General features: G+C 46.8%; 1 protein-coding gene across 1 annotated transcript in view; it reads right to left on the bottom strand.

The window, feature by feature from the left end:
- Positions 1 to 1,278: 1,278 nt before the first annotated feature.
- PARP10 (poly(ADP-ribose) polymerase family member 10) overlaps positions 1,279 to 16,019 on the bottom strand; it is a 447,966-nt gene continuing 433,225 nt past the window's right edge. The window contains exon 11 of the mRNA XM_085604387.1: positions 1,279 to 2,620. Within this exon, the coding sequence (XP_085460513.1) occupies positions 2,334 to 2,620 (287 nt within the window). The 3' untranslated portion in view covers positions 1,279 to 2,333. The remainder of the gene's footprint in view (positions 2,621 to 16,019) is intronic.

Here is a 16,019-nt window from a genome sequence, read left to right as displayed (position 1 = left end):
AGATCCTCGACTGGCGCCATGGCTTGCATCGTGACCAGCTTGCACCGCAACTTGAGGGCACCGCACCGCAATGCAGCCTAGATACCCGCCGCTCCACACCATCACGGTCAGACAGGAACAAAAGGTACTGTTTGAGGGTCTCCCGAAACCCCAACCAGCCCGCACCACCACAGTAGTCCGGAACCACTGGATTTGTGTATTCACGAGACCGGGATAGCCTCGGACAAAGCTATCAACTTCCAGGAACTGAACGTCTATTTTTTGCATTATTGATACTTTAGATAACTGTATCTTAGGTTTTTATTGTTTTGGTCTGCTTTTGCACAAATATTGGCTATTTTTGTAAAACTGGTGTGGTGTCCTTTTGTAGTGTTTCACTGTATTACTGGCAGTTATGTTCAAATGCTTTACACATTGCCTCTGAAATAAGTCTAACTGCTTGTGCCAAGCTACCAAGTGGATGAGCAGGGTTATTTTAGACGCCTATCCCCCCCCCCTTACCCGTACTAGAAGGAAGGGTCCCTACTTGGTCAAGGTGCAAACCATTGCCAACTAAGATCCCCATTTTTAACACTAACCCACACCTCTCCATCTCTTGTAAACTCAGCGGCACACACACACAAAAAAATTATATACACACACACACACACACACACACACAACGTAATAGGGTATTTTAGGCTTACTCCCCACGTCACAGTGCATCAAACTGACTGCCTGTGGTTGATGCATAAAATACCCTTTTTATTTCAAAGAACAGTTCCTCACACACCAGATAGAAGAATCATACATATCATGCAACTCGAGAATAGGCGCTTTCTGAAAAGCATATCAGACGTCCCCATGTGGTTGGATTTTTTATGTCTGGCATTAGGGTGTCACACAATTGTAACAATTTCTGATACTACTTGGTGTTCATCTACTTTAAGAGAAGGCTTGTTAGTTCGATGCTGCTCCATGGCAAGGAAGGATAGGCACTCCTCTGTGGTTGTCCACTTGTGTCAATTACCTCAGAAAAATGCATCATGGTGGTGAATGGAGAGCTAACATAGAAAGAGGAAACACAAACAATACATTTAATGTATGTGTGAAATTGCAAAATGAGTGAATTCTCTAGCTAAAAACAAGATATGCACATTATACTTGCCAGGTCAGGGTCTTCTACTGAAGTAAGTACGCGCAAAATAAAATGAACTTGTCTAGTATGCACTACATTAATTCAAGGCTGGCTGCCTCCTCAAGTGAAGGCAACAATGAACACAGACATCTAAACCAAACTAATCGATCATATCTTTATTGAACATTCATAGTAAAATAAACAATTAAGCATTTTGTTATCTGCCATGTGTTGCGACTCATTTCTCGCTGCGTGGCTGCGGCAGGGAAAAGAAGAAAAGCGAGCCCCAAATCCTTCTCCAAGCCGGCACTACTGTGTCGTCTGGGTGTGCAGAAGTGGTTAGTGTGGTCCTCTTAAAACCTGCAAGTTTAAGAAGCGGTTAGTCGCTTAGATAGTCAAAGCTCTTCTGAAGCTGGTTCCTGGGGATTGTCAGTGCTTATAGATTTTGCAGTCTTATTCTTAAAACTCTAGTATATTGTAATGTCTTAGGGGTAATGTATGTTTTTGTGCAAGTTTCAGGTAATAACAGACAATCTGCTCCTGGTTCGGAGGCCCATCGAGGCTGCTGCATTGTTCCTTACAGGTCGGTGCCTGCATGTTCTGCAGTTCTTGGATGCAGGTTTATTTTTTTGGTGAGCATACAGTGTACCAGGTCTGCGGATGTGTGATAAGTGCTCTTACTTATCCAGCTGCCTGGGGACAAATCACTTAGGAATTGGTTTGTGCCAGGTAGGTGGGTTGGTATGTGAAGTGCTCATATGGAGGGTCCCAGGAACAGGGGCTTGTCAGGAGGTCCATCCTTCTGGGGCTATCATACAGCAGGTCTCAGAGAGAGGAGGAATAGGCTGAAACCATAGGTTTTAGTTAGTGCCACCATGTGCTAGATCTAGGGTGCACGAACTGGGTGCTAAAGGTTCTGGCAGTATCGGCGGATGTGCGGGTGCAGTCATGGTTCTGAGGGGGATGCACTGTGGCGCTGCTTGCGCGTCCCAGATCTGTGAAATTGTGTGCTGGATGCGGAATCATTTCATTCAGGATGTAGCGGGCATTGATGCTGCCATGTAGAACCTCTACACTTGGATACGGTCTGTATTAAAGGACAGTATGATGAGACACTGCCAAGCAGTGGATGAGTCGAGTCTCAGGGAGTGCGAGACGGTACTCACGGGTCCTCTCCCCCAGGGTTTCACATCAAGGGTATTTCATACCTACTCTGTTACCACATGCAGGTGATCAGGTACTCGGGATACGCCTGGGTGTCGTTAAAAATGACGAAGATTTTAGGCATCTCCTCATCGTCTACAAGACTATCATACCGCACGGTTCCATTTGAGACCTTCATCGGGGGCGCTTCCATTCCATGTATGCCATCGATATAGTCGCCAGTCAGAGTCTTCACCACAAAGATGAACTTATGTCCCTTGGCGTTGAGAGGGGAGTAGACATCCGCCACGGACAATAAAGAATAGACGGCGAAATAGACTCCTCGTCCATAGCGCGCAGCTGTGGAGAAAGATAAAAAGGTCAGAAGCACAAACCAGAACAGGTTTCAAAACAAATCAGCTCCACTACCTCATGGACTACATGGACTTCACTTTACTCAAAGATGCAAGATGTTGCAAAGCTACTGCCAATAATCTGTGGCTGTAAAATGTGCATAAGATATAACACAGTGTAGCAAGGAAGTAGTAACACACCTGTAACTCTAGAGCTGGAGTTTGGTATCAGAGGAGAGAGGAGATGAAGAGACTGAGAGCAGCCAGGTCCATGGTGACCAAGACTGGAGCACCTGGGGAGTGACAAGTCAACTTCAGGATACACACACCTGAACGTTCCACCACCGGGTGCCAACCGCTGGCTTACCAGCACACTTGGCACCTGAACACAGATGCTGGTCACCGTTGGTGCACCCATCTGACCAGTGCTTTAAATGGAAAAACATAAGTGCAGGTACTCACAAAAATAAGCTGTGGGGTTTGGGGTGGGACAAGGGGCGGGGCTATGTTTTTTACCTTTCTAAACTTTGTATGCAAAAAATAGGCATGCATTGTAAGAATGTGTAGCCATTTATATAGTACTTACCAATAAGTCCTGAATATTAACCAAACTAACCTTTTTTTATGCAACCTTATAATAATAAAATATTGATTAAAAAAACAGCAAGTTTCCTAACGTTTGCCTTGTAGTTCGCATGCATATCCTTGATGCATGGTCACGCATCACTAAACTATAAGGCAAAGATTTGAACTTGTGACCTGCAGGTAATACAATGATGTCTGCAGGACAAAGAGTAACCAGCAGAGAGCGCTCTCTATATAAACAACAAATCTGTGATCCTCATGTCGCATGCTGTGCTTTACAGCACCCACATTGATCCTCTATGCAATTGTATGTTCAGTCGAACCTTTGATTAGAAGAATGCACACAGATATTTCCAGCATGTGCATTAACCACCAGAGTTATTAAAGTGCATTATGCCCGGGAATGTACTGGATACGCAAAGATCTGTACCAGGTAATATTTCGAAATGCAGCATGTTGTGATGAGTTAGGCAAGGCAGAATAAAGTTATTATATTTTTATTGTTGTCAAATTCTTAAAATTAATTACGTTCAGACGTTGCCGTTTGCGACTGCGCCCACTTTCTTCTGCAAACCCTTCGGCTTTGCCCGATTAATAAAGCTAGAGTTGGCCACATGAGTAGCTTTTTTTAAAGTATATTTGCCTAGAGGTGTGTGAGCCACTTGCAGGTCGAGACGCACCCTCACACACTTAAAAGCCCATTTCATGCTCTCTAAATCACATTTAGTTTCACACAAACACTCTCTGCTACTTTTCATTCTCACAGTCATACCCACACTTGCAAACTCGCACACTTATTGCTTTTACTTCCTGGCTCTCACACGTTCTCTTTCACGCGCAGGCCCCCACAGTGGGGGCCTTCAAATCTTTAACAGGTGCTGCACAAAGTCGGGGTTTGCATTTTGTGCAATGTACATATTCGCTGATTGAAACCTTATCAGAGACTGCCACAGGTATGTCTCATTGGAGCAGAGATACTTAGGAGGGGATTTGGATGCTTCAAATCACCTAAGTTTATAGTCATATAACAAATGTTTATAAATGGCGCACCGACAAATCAATACTAGTGCTGCAGTGTTTGGAAAAGCAAGAATGCATTGATTTAAGTCTAGAGGGCAGGGATTTTATTTCATGCAAATCCATTTCATTTAAATTGTTGATGGGCGAAGATTTGCGGGCATTTAAAACAATAGGCACGCGAACAAGCTGTATTGCCCTAAACAATGTGTCCCACACTCGCGCCCATTAGGTTTTCTGGTCACCTTCCGACCCCCTCTGAAAGACGCCCTGCAGCGATACTACTCCTCTAACTTCCAGGGAGACACACGCAGCTCTCTGCGTTCTACCGAAGACGCGCTGCAGCGATACTACTCCTCTAACTTCCAGGGAGACACACGCAGCTCTCTGCGTTCTACCGAAGACGCGCTGCAGCGATACTACTCCTCTAACTTCCAGGGAGACACACGCAGCTCTCTGCGTTCTACCGAAGACGCGCTGCAGCGATACTACTCCTCTAACTTCCAGGGAGACACACGCAGCTCTCTGCGTTCTACCGAAGACGCGCTGCGGTCCTCGCGCTTTTAAACCAGCTCAGCAGCAACAGCATCAAATCCGGGCCGTCATGAGTACCGGTACTCTCCTTGTCGGAGGAAAGGTTCCGGTACTCAAGGGGAGAAAATATAAACGTGCCGGTACTCAGTACCGGTGAGTACCGGCCCATTTAAAGCACTGCATCTGACACTCTTGAACTTTGGGTACACGCTGCCAAATTCACACCAGTTTTGATTCATCCAACAACTTTTTTTGTTTTTACTATGATGCAGTGTAACAAGGCTAAAAAACACATTGGTAAAGCCAAATAACTCTTGCACATGGGCATATTCTGGCTTTGTCAATTTTTGTGGGGTAAGCGTGCAGGTGGGATGGGCATGCAACAACAGGTGGGTGGTATGTGGCAAGCACAATGGGGGTTGGGAAGCAACAAGAAGAGAGCAAGTGACAGAGTAAGCAATGAAGGGGCAAGAAATGACGTAGAGGAGGCACAGAGCGAGCAAAAACAACAGGCAAGCAACTACAACGGAGAGGGACGCAACAACAACGGAGAAAGCAATGACAGTCAAGCAACAACATGGGAAGGGGGCAAGCAAGAAATAACGAGGGAGTGGGACAGGAGAACCAAGAACAACAACGGAGGAATGAGAATAAGAACAATTTCTAATAGTACCCTGATCCCAAAGCAATCAGGACGTGGCCCATGCTTCGTGGAATGGTAAGCAATGCCTGGCTACATGCCCCTTTTAAGCCAATACAACATGTTTCGCAGGCGGCAGCACATGCGCCGTCTCCAGCGAGAAATAAACTTTATAGAGGAAAATCTCAGTGAGAACTTCAGACCACATCAAAGGCACAGAAAAAAGGAAACTGGCATGGTTTAGATGGTGAGGTTGCTTATGGCTTTTGCACATCAATGCCGGCACCCTTATCAATGAAGTAGAGTTATTGAGAAAAGTTTCTCTCAGACCACGCTGGTGGGTGGAGGGATGATCAAGAGGTAAGCAATCTGTAGGTAAAAGTATCCATCAGAAAGGGCTAATTCTCTAAGATGAGGAATCTGGTGGAAGAACTAAACCAACCTTTTTACATTTTGTTAATTTGACATTATACTTAGGAACCTAATTGACATATTCTACTTTACAGAGTCTGCAGTCGTGAACAGCAGGCTCTGGGCACAAGGCCTGTGCTAACCCCTATTCTACTGGGCACACTGAGCATAGACTTCAAGCTGTGAACAGCCAACTGTGGACATAAGGCCATTGCGCTGCGGGTGCAGGACTTTAACCGACGCACCAGCAGTGCAACGGGCTCGTCCATATTTACAAGGCCATGCAATGTCACCCTCCAGGACTCTTTTTATGGCCTTGTAAATGTTACCCTTTTAAGCATAACTATGCGTGAAAGGGGCGCTCCATGGATGTTGCTGTGGGTGTTCCCACGCAACATCCATGAAACGTGACGCATTCCCAGATTTACAACATTTTGTAAACTTTAGAATGCGTCAGAATCCTAAGCCTCACAGGGGAGGCGAAAGGAGGTGCAATGAGGAGAAATACTCTAATTCCGCCTTATTTTTTCCTTTCTATGCGTGCTGCATTCTGACTGTCGATTTTGGATGGTGTCCTACAGTGTTTCATTATTATGCAGGGACCCAAGGCCATTGGTTCTAAACATCAACCAAATTATTGAATAAAAGGTCTTTCTTTGGCAAACGTGTAAGGAGGCTGGCTCAGTCTACAGTGTCCACCTATGGTGAGGCACCGTGCACCGAGTCCAGGCAACTCTTAGTGATAGTATTTAGGTCCCTGAAAAGCAGAGCTCTCAAGGGGCAGCTGTGGGGAGCAGCTAAGGCTTATTCAGGAGGGTGTAAAGCAGGTACATTTACCACGCAGTCTGTCAGCAAGTTTCACTCTACACCAGTGCTTATAAAATTACAGTAGCATTTATTTAAGCAACACTAATAACTAACTTGGTACATCTAATACTCAGAAATATCAAATACACACAAGAAATATTTTAAAAACAGTTAAGTAGCATAGAAAAACACATGGGGCCCTAAAGGTTGGCCAAAACATATACTAAGAAAGGGGTATAAGAGGCAAGTACCAAAACGAGACTAGTACCCAAGGTTGGAGTAGCCCAGGGGAAGCAAGAAACCACCCAAGGTGAGTAGCTAGGGACCCCAAGGGACCCGCTTGGAGCGGTTTCACCAGGTCAAACGTCCATAGGATAACAAAGGGCAAATTGCGGTTGGTATTTTCTCGTTTCAGGATCCTTTACAAACAGCCCAAAGGACACCAAGTAGATCAAGGGAGGTTGGAGAGCTACCACACCTGTGGATAACCAGGGAACCAGGATACCCACACCAGGGAACACAGGTGCAAAGTGGTGTTGGAACCACCTGTAAAAGTCAAAAGAGGATCTTGGAAGTATGGTGGCTGCAGCGACTCATGGATCAGGACGGTGGAACCCAAACATGGATTCAGGACGAGAAGAACCTGAAAGCAGAGCAGACAGAGTCCAAACCCCCTGGAGGTGTCCAGGAGGCGCAGGACCACAATGCCACCCCTTGACAGAGTTACTTGCTGCAGCACAACGGTTTTGATGAAGCAGCTGTAGAGCCCAGGTGACCATGCAGGAGCACAAAAGCAGTCCACGAACGGCCCCATGACAGATGAAGAATGCAGGAAGGTCAGTGGCAGGCAGGACCACCAACAAGCCTTAGCAGCCGGAACAGTCTTAGAAGAAGAAAAAGGTGCATGGTTGCAGACCAGCAAGGTCTGTGGGACTAACCCAGCAAGGGTAAGGGCTGCCCCTCAATACACAGGAGAGCCAGTAGGAATCATTGGAGTACCCTCTGGCAACTGGCACGGGGTGTCGCAGGGAACCCTCAGCAGCCAACAGAAGATGGAGGCCCACGATACAGAGGATGCAGGCAGGGCATAGTTATTGGAACTGGCCAATGCTGGAGGCCGGGGTTACTTGGAGCTAGAAGATAGTTTGTGAAGAGATCCAACAAGCCCTGGCAACGGAAGACAGACGCGGTGCACAGGGAGGCAGTTCAAGTCGACTGGAGACGGATTACATTCGCTCAAGATGCAGGGAAGATTGGTCAGGCCTCTGGGGAGACAAACCACGACCTGTGCTGCAGAGCTGGGAGAGAACTGGTCGTAGAGATCGAGATACCTACGTATGCAGGGAAGTGACTCTTTCACTCGAAGGGAGATTACTTCTTGCTAGGATGCATACAGAGTCCTTGCTGACTCTGAAAATGTACAGCCACAGAGCTGCAGAAACTTGAAGAGCATGGAGACAAAGTTGCAGCAGGAGTCTTTCCACAGAGAGCAGGTTTGTCTTGAGTCCTGGCCCGAAGACGCAGAGGAGTTCCAGTGTCCACCAGCAGAAGTGTCTTCAGAAAATCTTAGGAAGCAACAGGCAGTGTGTCCTTAAGGATGCTACCTGAACGAATCAAAGGGCCTACCCCCAGGAGCCCTTATGTAACTCTAAAAGGGGAAGGACCTCTTCTGCAATGACCCAGCTATGATGGATGGGGGGGGGGGGTTGGGGGAGATGCAGGGTTAGAGACGCAACCCAGCTGGGCTAGCCAGTCAGATACTCCCAGGGGCCAAGATTCAACTTGGCAGAATCAAGTGGCCACCTGGAGGAGGTGTGGGCACTACCTAGGGAAGAGCTGGACAGGGGGGTGGACACTCCCCTGTCCATTGTGTAGTTTCACGCGAGAGCCAAAGGCTCCTGGCTGGGCAAAACTGGTTTAAGCAAGGAGGGCACCAACTCTGCCCTTCAATGCAGTCTGGTGGTGCTCGGAAGAGCCCCCACCCTACCTAATTCTAAAGTAGAGGTGGTCACACCTCCCTTGCAGAAAATCCTTTGTTTAGCTTCCCCTGCCCAAGTTGGGCTCATCAGCAGCGGGGCAGAGCAGTGTCTGAGGCCGGCAGCAGCACGGGCAGGCAGACTGAGGCTACAGAGGTAGGTATCGGGGAGGTCCTCTAGGGAGCCCCACTCCAGTACCTGCTATCATGCAACTAACACTGGAAACTGTGTAGTTGCATGATTCCAACATGTTTGATACCAAACATGAGCCAAAAACACAAAAGAAGCACCAGGGGGTAAACAGTCAGGTCGCCCCACACTCAGTCTACAAACACAACTAGACCTGACTGGTTCTGAACAATTAACTATATTCTAAAGACACCTGAGGAGTTTATAAGGAATTTTAAAACTTCCTCTCAGGCAAGGCTAACTACCACTGGTCTAATTGTTCAATTTAAAAAAAACGTCAATATGCCACATCCCATATGAAAGAAAGATTTGTGTCCGCACAAAGTTTGTGAGAAAGGTCAGAAAGTACCTCACGATAGTATCACCAAGGGGGGCTTGCTGGTTGGTACTCACTAGCTCACCCACTTTATCCTCATCAGTAACTTTCTTGACCAAAGGAAAAAGTGTGTGCTTCTTCAAAGAATACTCAGAGGTGAGAAAAATAAAAAACAGTGAAAAACATGTGTAAATGCACTTTCAGTGCTTTTCTTACTAGAGTGCCCACTGGTCCCCGTGAGAAAAGAAATGCGGTTCTCAGGATTTGAAATGGGGTACAACTCACTTGCTAAACAATTTTATTTGGTGCCATGAGCATCCTCAATTAAAAAAATTGTTTTGTTTTAGACCATTTCCAAAAGCTGTTTTTTCCTTTTCTCACCTCTGAGAATTCTTTGAAGAAGCACACACTTTTTCCTTTGTGTGGACACAAATCTCTGTTTCATATTGGATGTGGTGTATTGACTTTTGTTTTTTAATTGAACAATTAGACAAACAGGCCAGAGGTTGTGCGCCAGGCCAGAGGTCGTGCGCCTTGCCTGTGAGGAAGTTTTAAAATTCCTTATAAACTCCTCAGGTGTCTTTAGAATATATTTAATTGTTCAGAACTAGTCAGGTCTACGTGTGTTGATACCAAACATGACCAGATTCGGGGAAGCATTATGTAGTTGGACATCTGATCTTTCCAGAGATTACTACGTACCTTAAAATGGCTGTCATGCACTTACAAAGCCCAGAGAATGGAGTCTGGTGTTTGTAGGGGTACCCACACACTTAGTACCATGCACCCTACCCTTGGACTGAAGGGCCTACCTTAGGGGTGACATAGGTTTAAAGTGCAGTGACCGGGATATAAGGGAAACCTTATGTGTTCAGTGAAGGGTGCCTGCACCCTTTCAAGCAGGCTGCAATGACAGCTCTGCAGACATAGTTTGCATGGGCTCCCATGGATGGCACAATACATGCTGGATCCCGGTGAACTACAGTCAAAACACACTGACACTAGGCAAACAGTGGGGGTATCTATGCCAGAACAATCCTACTTTCCTACATAACACCCTCCAAAACAAAAGAAAATAATACTAACCTTGCCCAGTTGAGTCTTCATTTTCCAAGTAGAAATATCTGGAAAGTCAATCTGCGTTGGCATGGCAACTCCCAAGTCTATGTTCCACTGAAAAGTCCATCCCCTGTAGGGAAATGAACCTCCGTAAAAGTTGGGGGTTTCACCCATCATCTGTTTAAGCCATAAGAGGGGCTTGTGGTCTGTCTGAACAATGAAGTGAGTGCTGTGGTCTGGGCCTTGAAAAAGCTGAAACCATACCTGTTTGGCAAAGGCCTCACTCTCAATAGTTGAGTAATATTTCTCTCTGGGGGTAAACCTTCAGCTGATAAAAGCTACTGGCTGATCCTGGCCCTCTTCATTAAGTTGTGACAATGCTGTTCCTATTCCTTTCTCAGAGGACAATAAATTGTTTGGAGTAGTCAGGACTCTGCAGAATGGAAGCTGAGCAGATGGCCCTCTCCAAGGCATCAAAGGCCTCTTGACAGCTAACAATCCAATTCACACTCTTAGGCATCTTCTTAGAGTTGAGGTTATTAGGGGGGAGTCACAATGGACCCATAGCCCTTATCAAATCTGTGATACCCAGAAATGCTCTGACTGGAGTCTGGATAGTGGGAGCAACCCGATCCACTATGGTTTGGATTTTGCTCTCCATTGGTTGAAGTTGGCCTCCACCTACCCGGTGACCCAAGCATGCAACTTAAATTTGCCCCAGCTGGTACTCACTGGTCTGGATAGTGAGGCCAGCCTCCTGCAGGGCCTAAAGTACATTCCTGAGGTGGACCAGGTGATTCTGACAGGTGGAGCTAAATATAGGTACATCATCTAGATAGGCTGCACTAAAATCCTCCAGGCCTGACAAATTGATTCACCAACCTCTGAAATGTGGCAGGTGAATTTTTCAATCCGAAGGGTATTCCAGTAAACTGGAAGTGCCTTCCAAGGGTTGCAAATGCTGTTTTGGGTTTTGCAGCATCCGTGAGACTGAGCTGTCAATAGCCTGCAGTCAGGTCAAAGGTGCTATGAACTTTGCCGAAGCCAGAGTATCTATCAACTCATCTGCCCTGGGGTTAGGATGGGCATCAGCCTTACCAAATGCATTGAAGCATCTGTAGTCTACACAAAGGAATATGCTACTTACCAGTATGCATCTGTTCTTGGCATGTAGAGCTGCAGATCTACACTGTGCATAGATCGCCATCTGGTGTTGGGCCCGGATGTTTGCACTTGTTTTTGTCTTGGAAAATCTTTGGAAGTCACAAGTATGTGACTCCTCCTTTGGATCATAGTGTGCATGGGCATCGGCTCCATCCTCAGATTGTTTTTCGTCAGCAGGGAAATGGAGCATAGTAAGAAACAGGAAAGATGCCCATGTGTGATGTATCTAAGTAAGATAATACTGGAACAGATAAAGGTAGCCGGGGAGGTGGGTGGGCGTGTGTGGATCTGCAGCTCTACATGCCAAGAACAGATGCATACTGGTAAGTAGCATATTCCGTTCGAGGCATATGAGCTGCACATTACACACTGTGCATAGATTGTAAAGCAGTATCCACACCTAGCGGCGACCACCAGTATCTGCTGCAGTAGTTTGAAATAGTGTTTTGAGTATAGCCTGGCCCACACTAGCCTGTTTAGTTTGCACATCAACACAGTAGTGCTTTGTGAATGTGTGCGGTGTAGACCATGTAGCTGCTCTGTAGATATCATCTAAGGGAATGTTGCCTAAAAATGCCATTGAAGCCCCTATCTTTTGTGTAGAGTGGGCTTTAGGAGAAACAGATAATGTACGTTTTGCTTTATGGTAACAAATCTGTATGCATTTGACAATCCACCTAGCTATCCCAGATTTTGATATGGGGTTGCCTTTGTGGGGTGGTGAGAAAAACACGAATAGTTGTTTGGTCTTACGAAAGGTTTTTGTTCTATGTAGTATAGTAGTGCTCTTTTGACATCCAAGGTGTGAAGAGCTCTTTCTGTGACTGTGGCTGCGAGAAGAATACAGGCATCTCTACAGATTGATTGAGGTGAAAGGGAGAAATGACTTTAGGGAGGAATTTAGGATTAGTCCGGAGAACAACTTTATTAAGATGCATCTGGATAAAGGGTTCTTGAATGGTTAGTGCTTGTAGTTCACTAACTCTTCGTAGAGAAGTAATGGCTACAAGGAAAGCAGTTTTCCATGTTAAGAATTGTAGCTCACATTTATGTAGGGGTTCAAATGGAGGCCCCATTAGTCTTGTGAGAACGATGTTCAAATTCCACACAGGGGAAGGTAGTACTCTGGGGGGAATTATTCTCGAGTCCTTCCATAAAGGCCTTTATGGCAGGTACCCTGAAAAGTGAGAGTTGCTGGGGATTAGTGTTGTTATGGCAGTATACTACAAACCTTTTCCACTTGGCTGCATAGCATGCTCTAGTGGTAGGCGTCTAGCTTCTTTGATGACGTTCATACAGTCAGGAGGAAGGTTAAGGTAACCAAATTCTAGAGATTTCAGGAGCCAGATCGCTAGGTTGAGCTGAGCTGGGCCTGGGTGTTGGATCTCTCCATGGTTCTGGGTTAAGAGGCGTGGAGAGAGGTGTAGTTTTTAGTGCGGAACTACTGAGAGTTCCAGCAGTGTGGTGTACCATGGCTGTCTGGCCCAAGTTGGAGCAACTAGGATGAGCGTTAATGTGTTGTTGTAGTTTGCGCACCACTAGTGGAATGAGTGGGAGAGGCGGAAAAGTGTACGCAAATCTGCCTGACCAGTTCATCCATATCGCATTGCCTTTGGACAATGGGTGAGGATACCTGGCGGCGAAGTTTGGGCATTTGGCGTTTTCGTGGGTGGCGAAGAGATCCATATGTGGTTGCCCCCAAGTCTGAAAAAGCGGTTGAAGAACTTGTGGATGAAGTTCCCATAAGTGGATTTGTTCCGTTTGTCGGCTCAAGAGGTCGGCTATTGTGTTTTGGACTCCTGGGACATGTTGGGCTAGGAGAAAAATGTTCTGAGGTATAGCCCACCTTCATATGCTCTGTGCAAGTTGAGAGAGCTGCAGAGAGTGTGTCCCGCCTTGTTTTTGGATGTAATACATGGCTGTCATGTTGTCGGTGCGGACTAAGACAGTCTTGCCTGATATATATTTTTAACTCCAAATGGTTGATGTGGAGTAACTTTTGTTGAGGTGTCCACCTGCCCTGCATGGTGTGATGTAGTAGGTGAGCTCCCCAGCCGGAGAGCGATGCGTCCGCTGTCATGACTATTTAAAGAACTGGCTCGAGGAACGGTCGCCCCTTGGAAAGGTTCTTGGTATTCCGCCACTGCAGAGAGTGATGGGTACGACCGTCAACCAACACCAGATCTGTTAGCTGACCTTGAGCCTGGTTCCATTGGCGTGCTAAGCACTCTTGGAGAGGACGCATCTGGAGCCTTGCATGAGGCACTATGAATATGCAAGTGGCCATCATTCCTATGAGTTGCATGAACACTCGAGCTGGAAGAGTGTGTTGTGGTTGGAATCTGGTGAGAAGAGCTTGGATGCTCGCTATCCTGGCGGGACTGGGATAGGCGAGCGCTCTTGAGGTGTTTATGGTGGCACCGAGGTATTGTTGCGTAAACCACGCCAAGTCCCAGCTCCAACCATCTCCTTCTCCACTTCTAGGACTTTCCTTTCAAGGGCCAACTTTTCTTTCTTCAACTGGAGCTTGGCCTTCTCAAACTTGAGCAGACTGTACCCCCTATCTAGGAGTGCCTCATCTAAATTAGATTGAGTGGACCCAGCAACTGATGCGGAGGAAAGTGAGGCTGAGGAAGGAAGAGGAAGACCTCCACCTCCAAGGAATCCTGTATGCCAACCGAGGGGGGGAGTGAAAAGAGGCTTACTGTCCTGAACCCCTACAGTACCATCCATACCCCCTCACTTTACAGGTATAGGGTTGTCCATGGGATTCTCTTCAGGCTCCTCATGGCCATGTCCAGTGACAGAGCCAGCAGTCCGAAATACTTAATGCTCTTGTCCTGTAAGGTCATCCCCATCACCCAAGTCTTCCTCCCCTAGTGACCTTCCAGGATTCTGGAGGTCATCTTGGAGGAGTAACTCTTCTAGAAAGGACCTAGTGGGATTACTACCTGTTTTCAGTCTTCTAGCCATACCCAGGGTCCTAAATTCTTAGAACCTAAGGGTACTGTACCCAGACACCTGATTCCAACTAGATTCCCCAGCAGTGAACATGGTACTAGGGTGGTGTATCCTACTCTAGTAATCTAAACTTCCCATAAGGCTGGAGAAAGGGCTATGCTAGATCCTTGACATCTAACCTAAACGTTTAGCAAAAAGTCTTACTTAACAAGTATAGTGTATTTACTAAAAGGTAGTAGTGGTTTGTTATGGGAATGCAAGTCTTTATCCCAAATGCTGCAGCACCAATGTAGGAAGCTGGCTCGGTATATAGTGTCCTCCTATGGTGAGGCTCTGTGCACGGAGTCCAGGCAACCCTTAGTGATCGTGTTTAGGTCCCTGATAACCAACGCTCTCAAGGGGTAGCTGTGGAGAGCAGCTAAGGCTTATTCAGGAGTGTGTAAAACAGGTACATTTACCAGTCAGTAAGTTACACTGAAGAACCAACCACACCAGTGCTTAAAAAATTACAGTAGTATTTACTTGCATAACACTAATAACTAACTTGGTAAATCTCCTACACGGAGATATCAAATACACAAAAAATAATTTAAAAACAGGTACGAAGCATAGAAAAAAACATGGGTCCCTATAGGGGGACCAGACCATATACTAAGAAAGTGGTATAAGAGGTAAGAGTCAAAATGAGACTCGTACCCAAGGATGAAGAAGCAGAGTCAAGCAAGGAACCACCCATGGTGAGTAGCTAGGGACCCCAAGGCAACCGGGTGCAGAGTAGTTACACTGGGTCAAACGTCCATAGGATAACAAAGGGTAAATTGCGGTTGGTATTTTCTTGTTTCAGAATAATTCCCAAAGGGACCCGAGGACACCAATTACACCAAGGGAGGTTGGAGAACTACCACACTCATGGATACCCAGGGAACCAGGATACCTACACCAGGAAGCCAGGTGCGTAGGAGCAAAGTGGTGTCGGACTTGCCCGTAGAAGTCAATGGAGGATCTTGGAAGTACAGTGGCTGCAACAACTCATGGATCAGGATGGTGGAACCCAGACGAGAAGAACCTGAAAGCAGAGGGGACATAGTCCAAACCACCGGAGGTGTCCAGGAGGCGCAGAAGCACAATGCCACCCCCTTGTCAGAGGTACTTGCTGCAGCACAACAGTCTTGATGAAACAGCTGTGGAGCCCAGGTGATGGTGCTGTAAATGTCCAAGAGCAGTCCCACAAAGGATAAAGAATGCAGGAAGGTCAGTAGCCGGCAGGACCACCACCAAGCCTTGGCAACACAAAAGTTGTGGAAGAAAAAGATGCTTGGTGCAGACCAGCAAGGTCTTTGGGACTAACCCAGCAAGGGTAAGTCAGGGATGGCACTCAGCACACAGGAGAGCCAGTAGGAATTGTTGGAGGCCCCTCGAGGACCATCTAACAGTAGGCACAGGGAGTCGCAGGGGAAGCCTCACCAGCTCACAGAAGACGCAGTAGATGCAGGCAGGACATCGTCTTGGAGCTGGAGACTGAGGCTACTTGGAGTTTGAAGATCTTTCATGTAGAGAGCCAGCAAGCCTTGGTAACGGCAGACAGACAATGCACAGGGAGTCAGTTCAAGTCAGCTGGAGAGGGATTACAGTTGCCCAAGTTGCAGGGAAAACTGGCCAGGCCTCTGGGGAGCAAACACACCGCCACCTGTGTTGCAGAGCTGGGAGATGTCTGTGGGAGAACAGGGTCAACAAACCGGTTGTCGGC

This window comes from Triturus cristatus, chromosome 5_1, assembly GCF_964204655.1.
Source record: "Triturus cristatus chromosome 5_1, aTriCri1.1, whole genome shotgun sequence".
NCBI classification, from domain to species: domain Eukaryota; kingdom Metazoa; phylum Chordata; class Amphibia; order Caudata; family Salamandridae; genus Triturus; species Triturus cristatus.
Note: the sequence above shows the minus strand (reverse complement) of the source record. Positions and strands in the feature narration are given on the sequence as shown.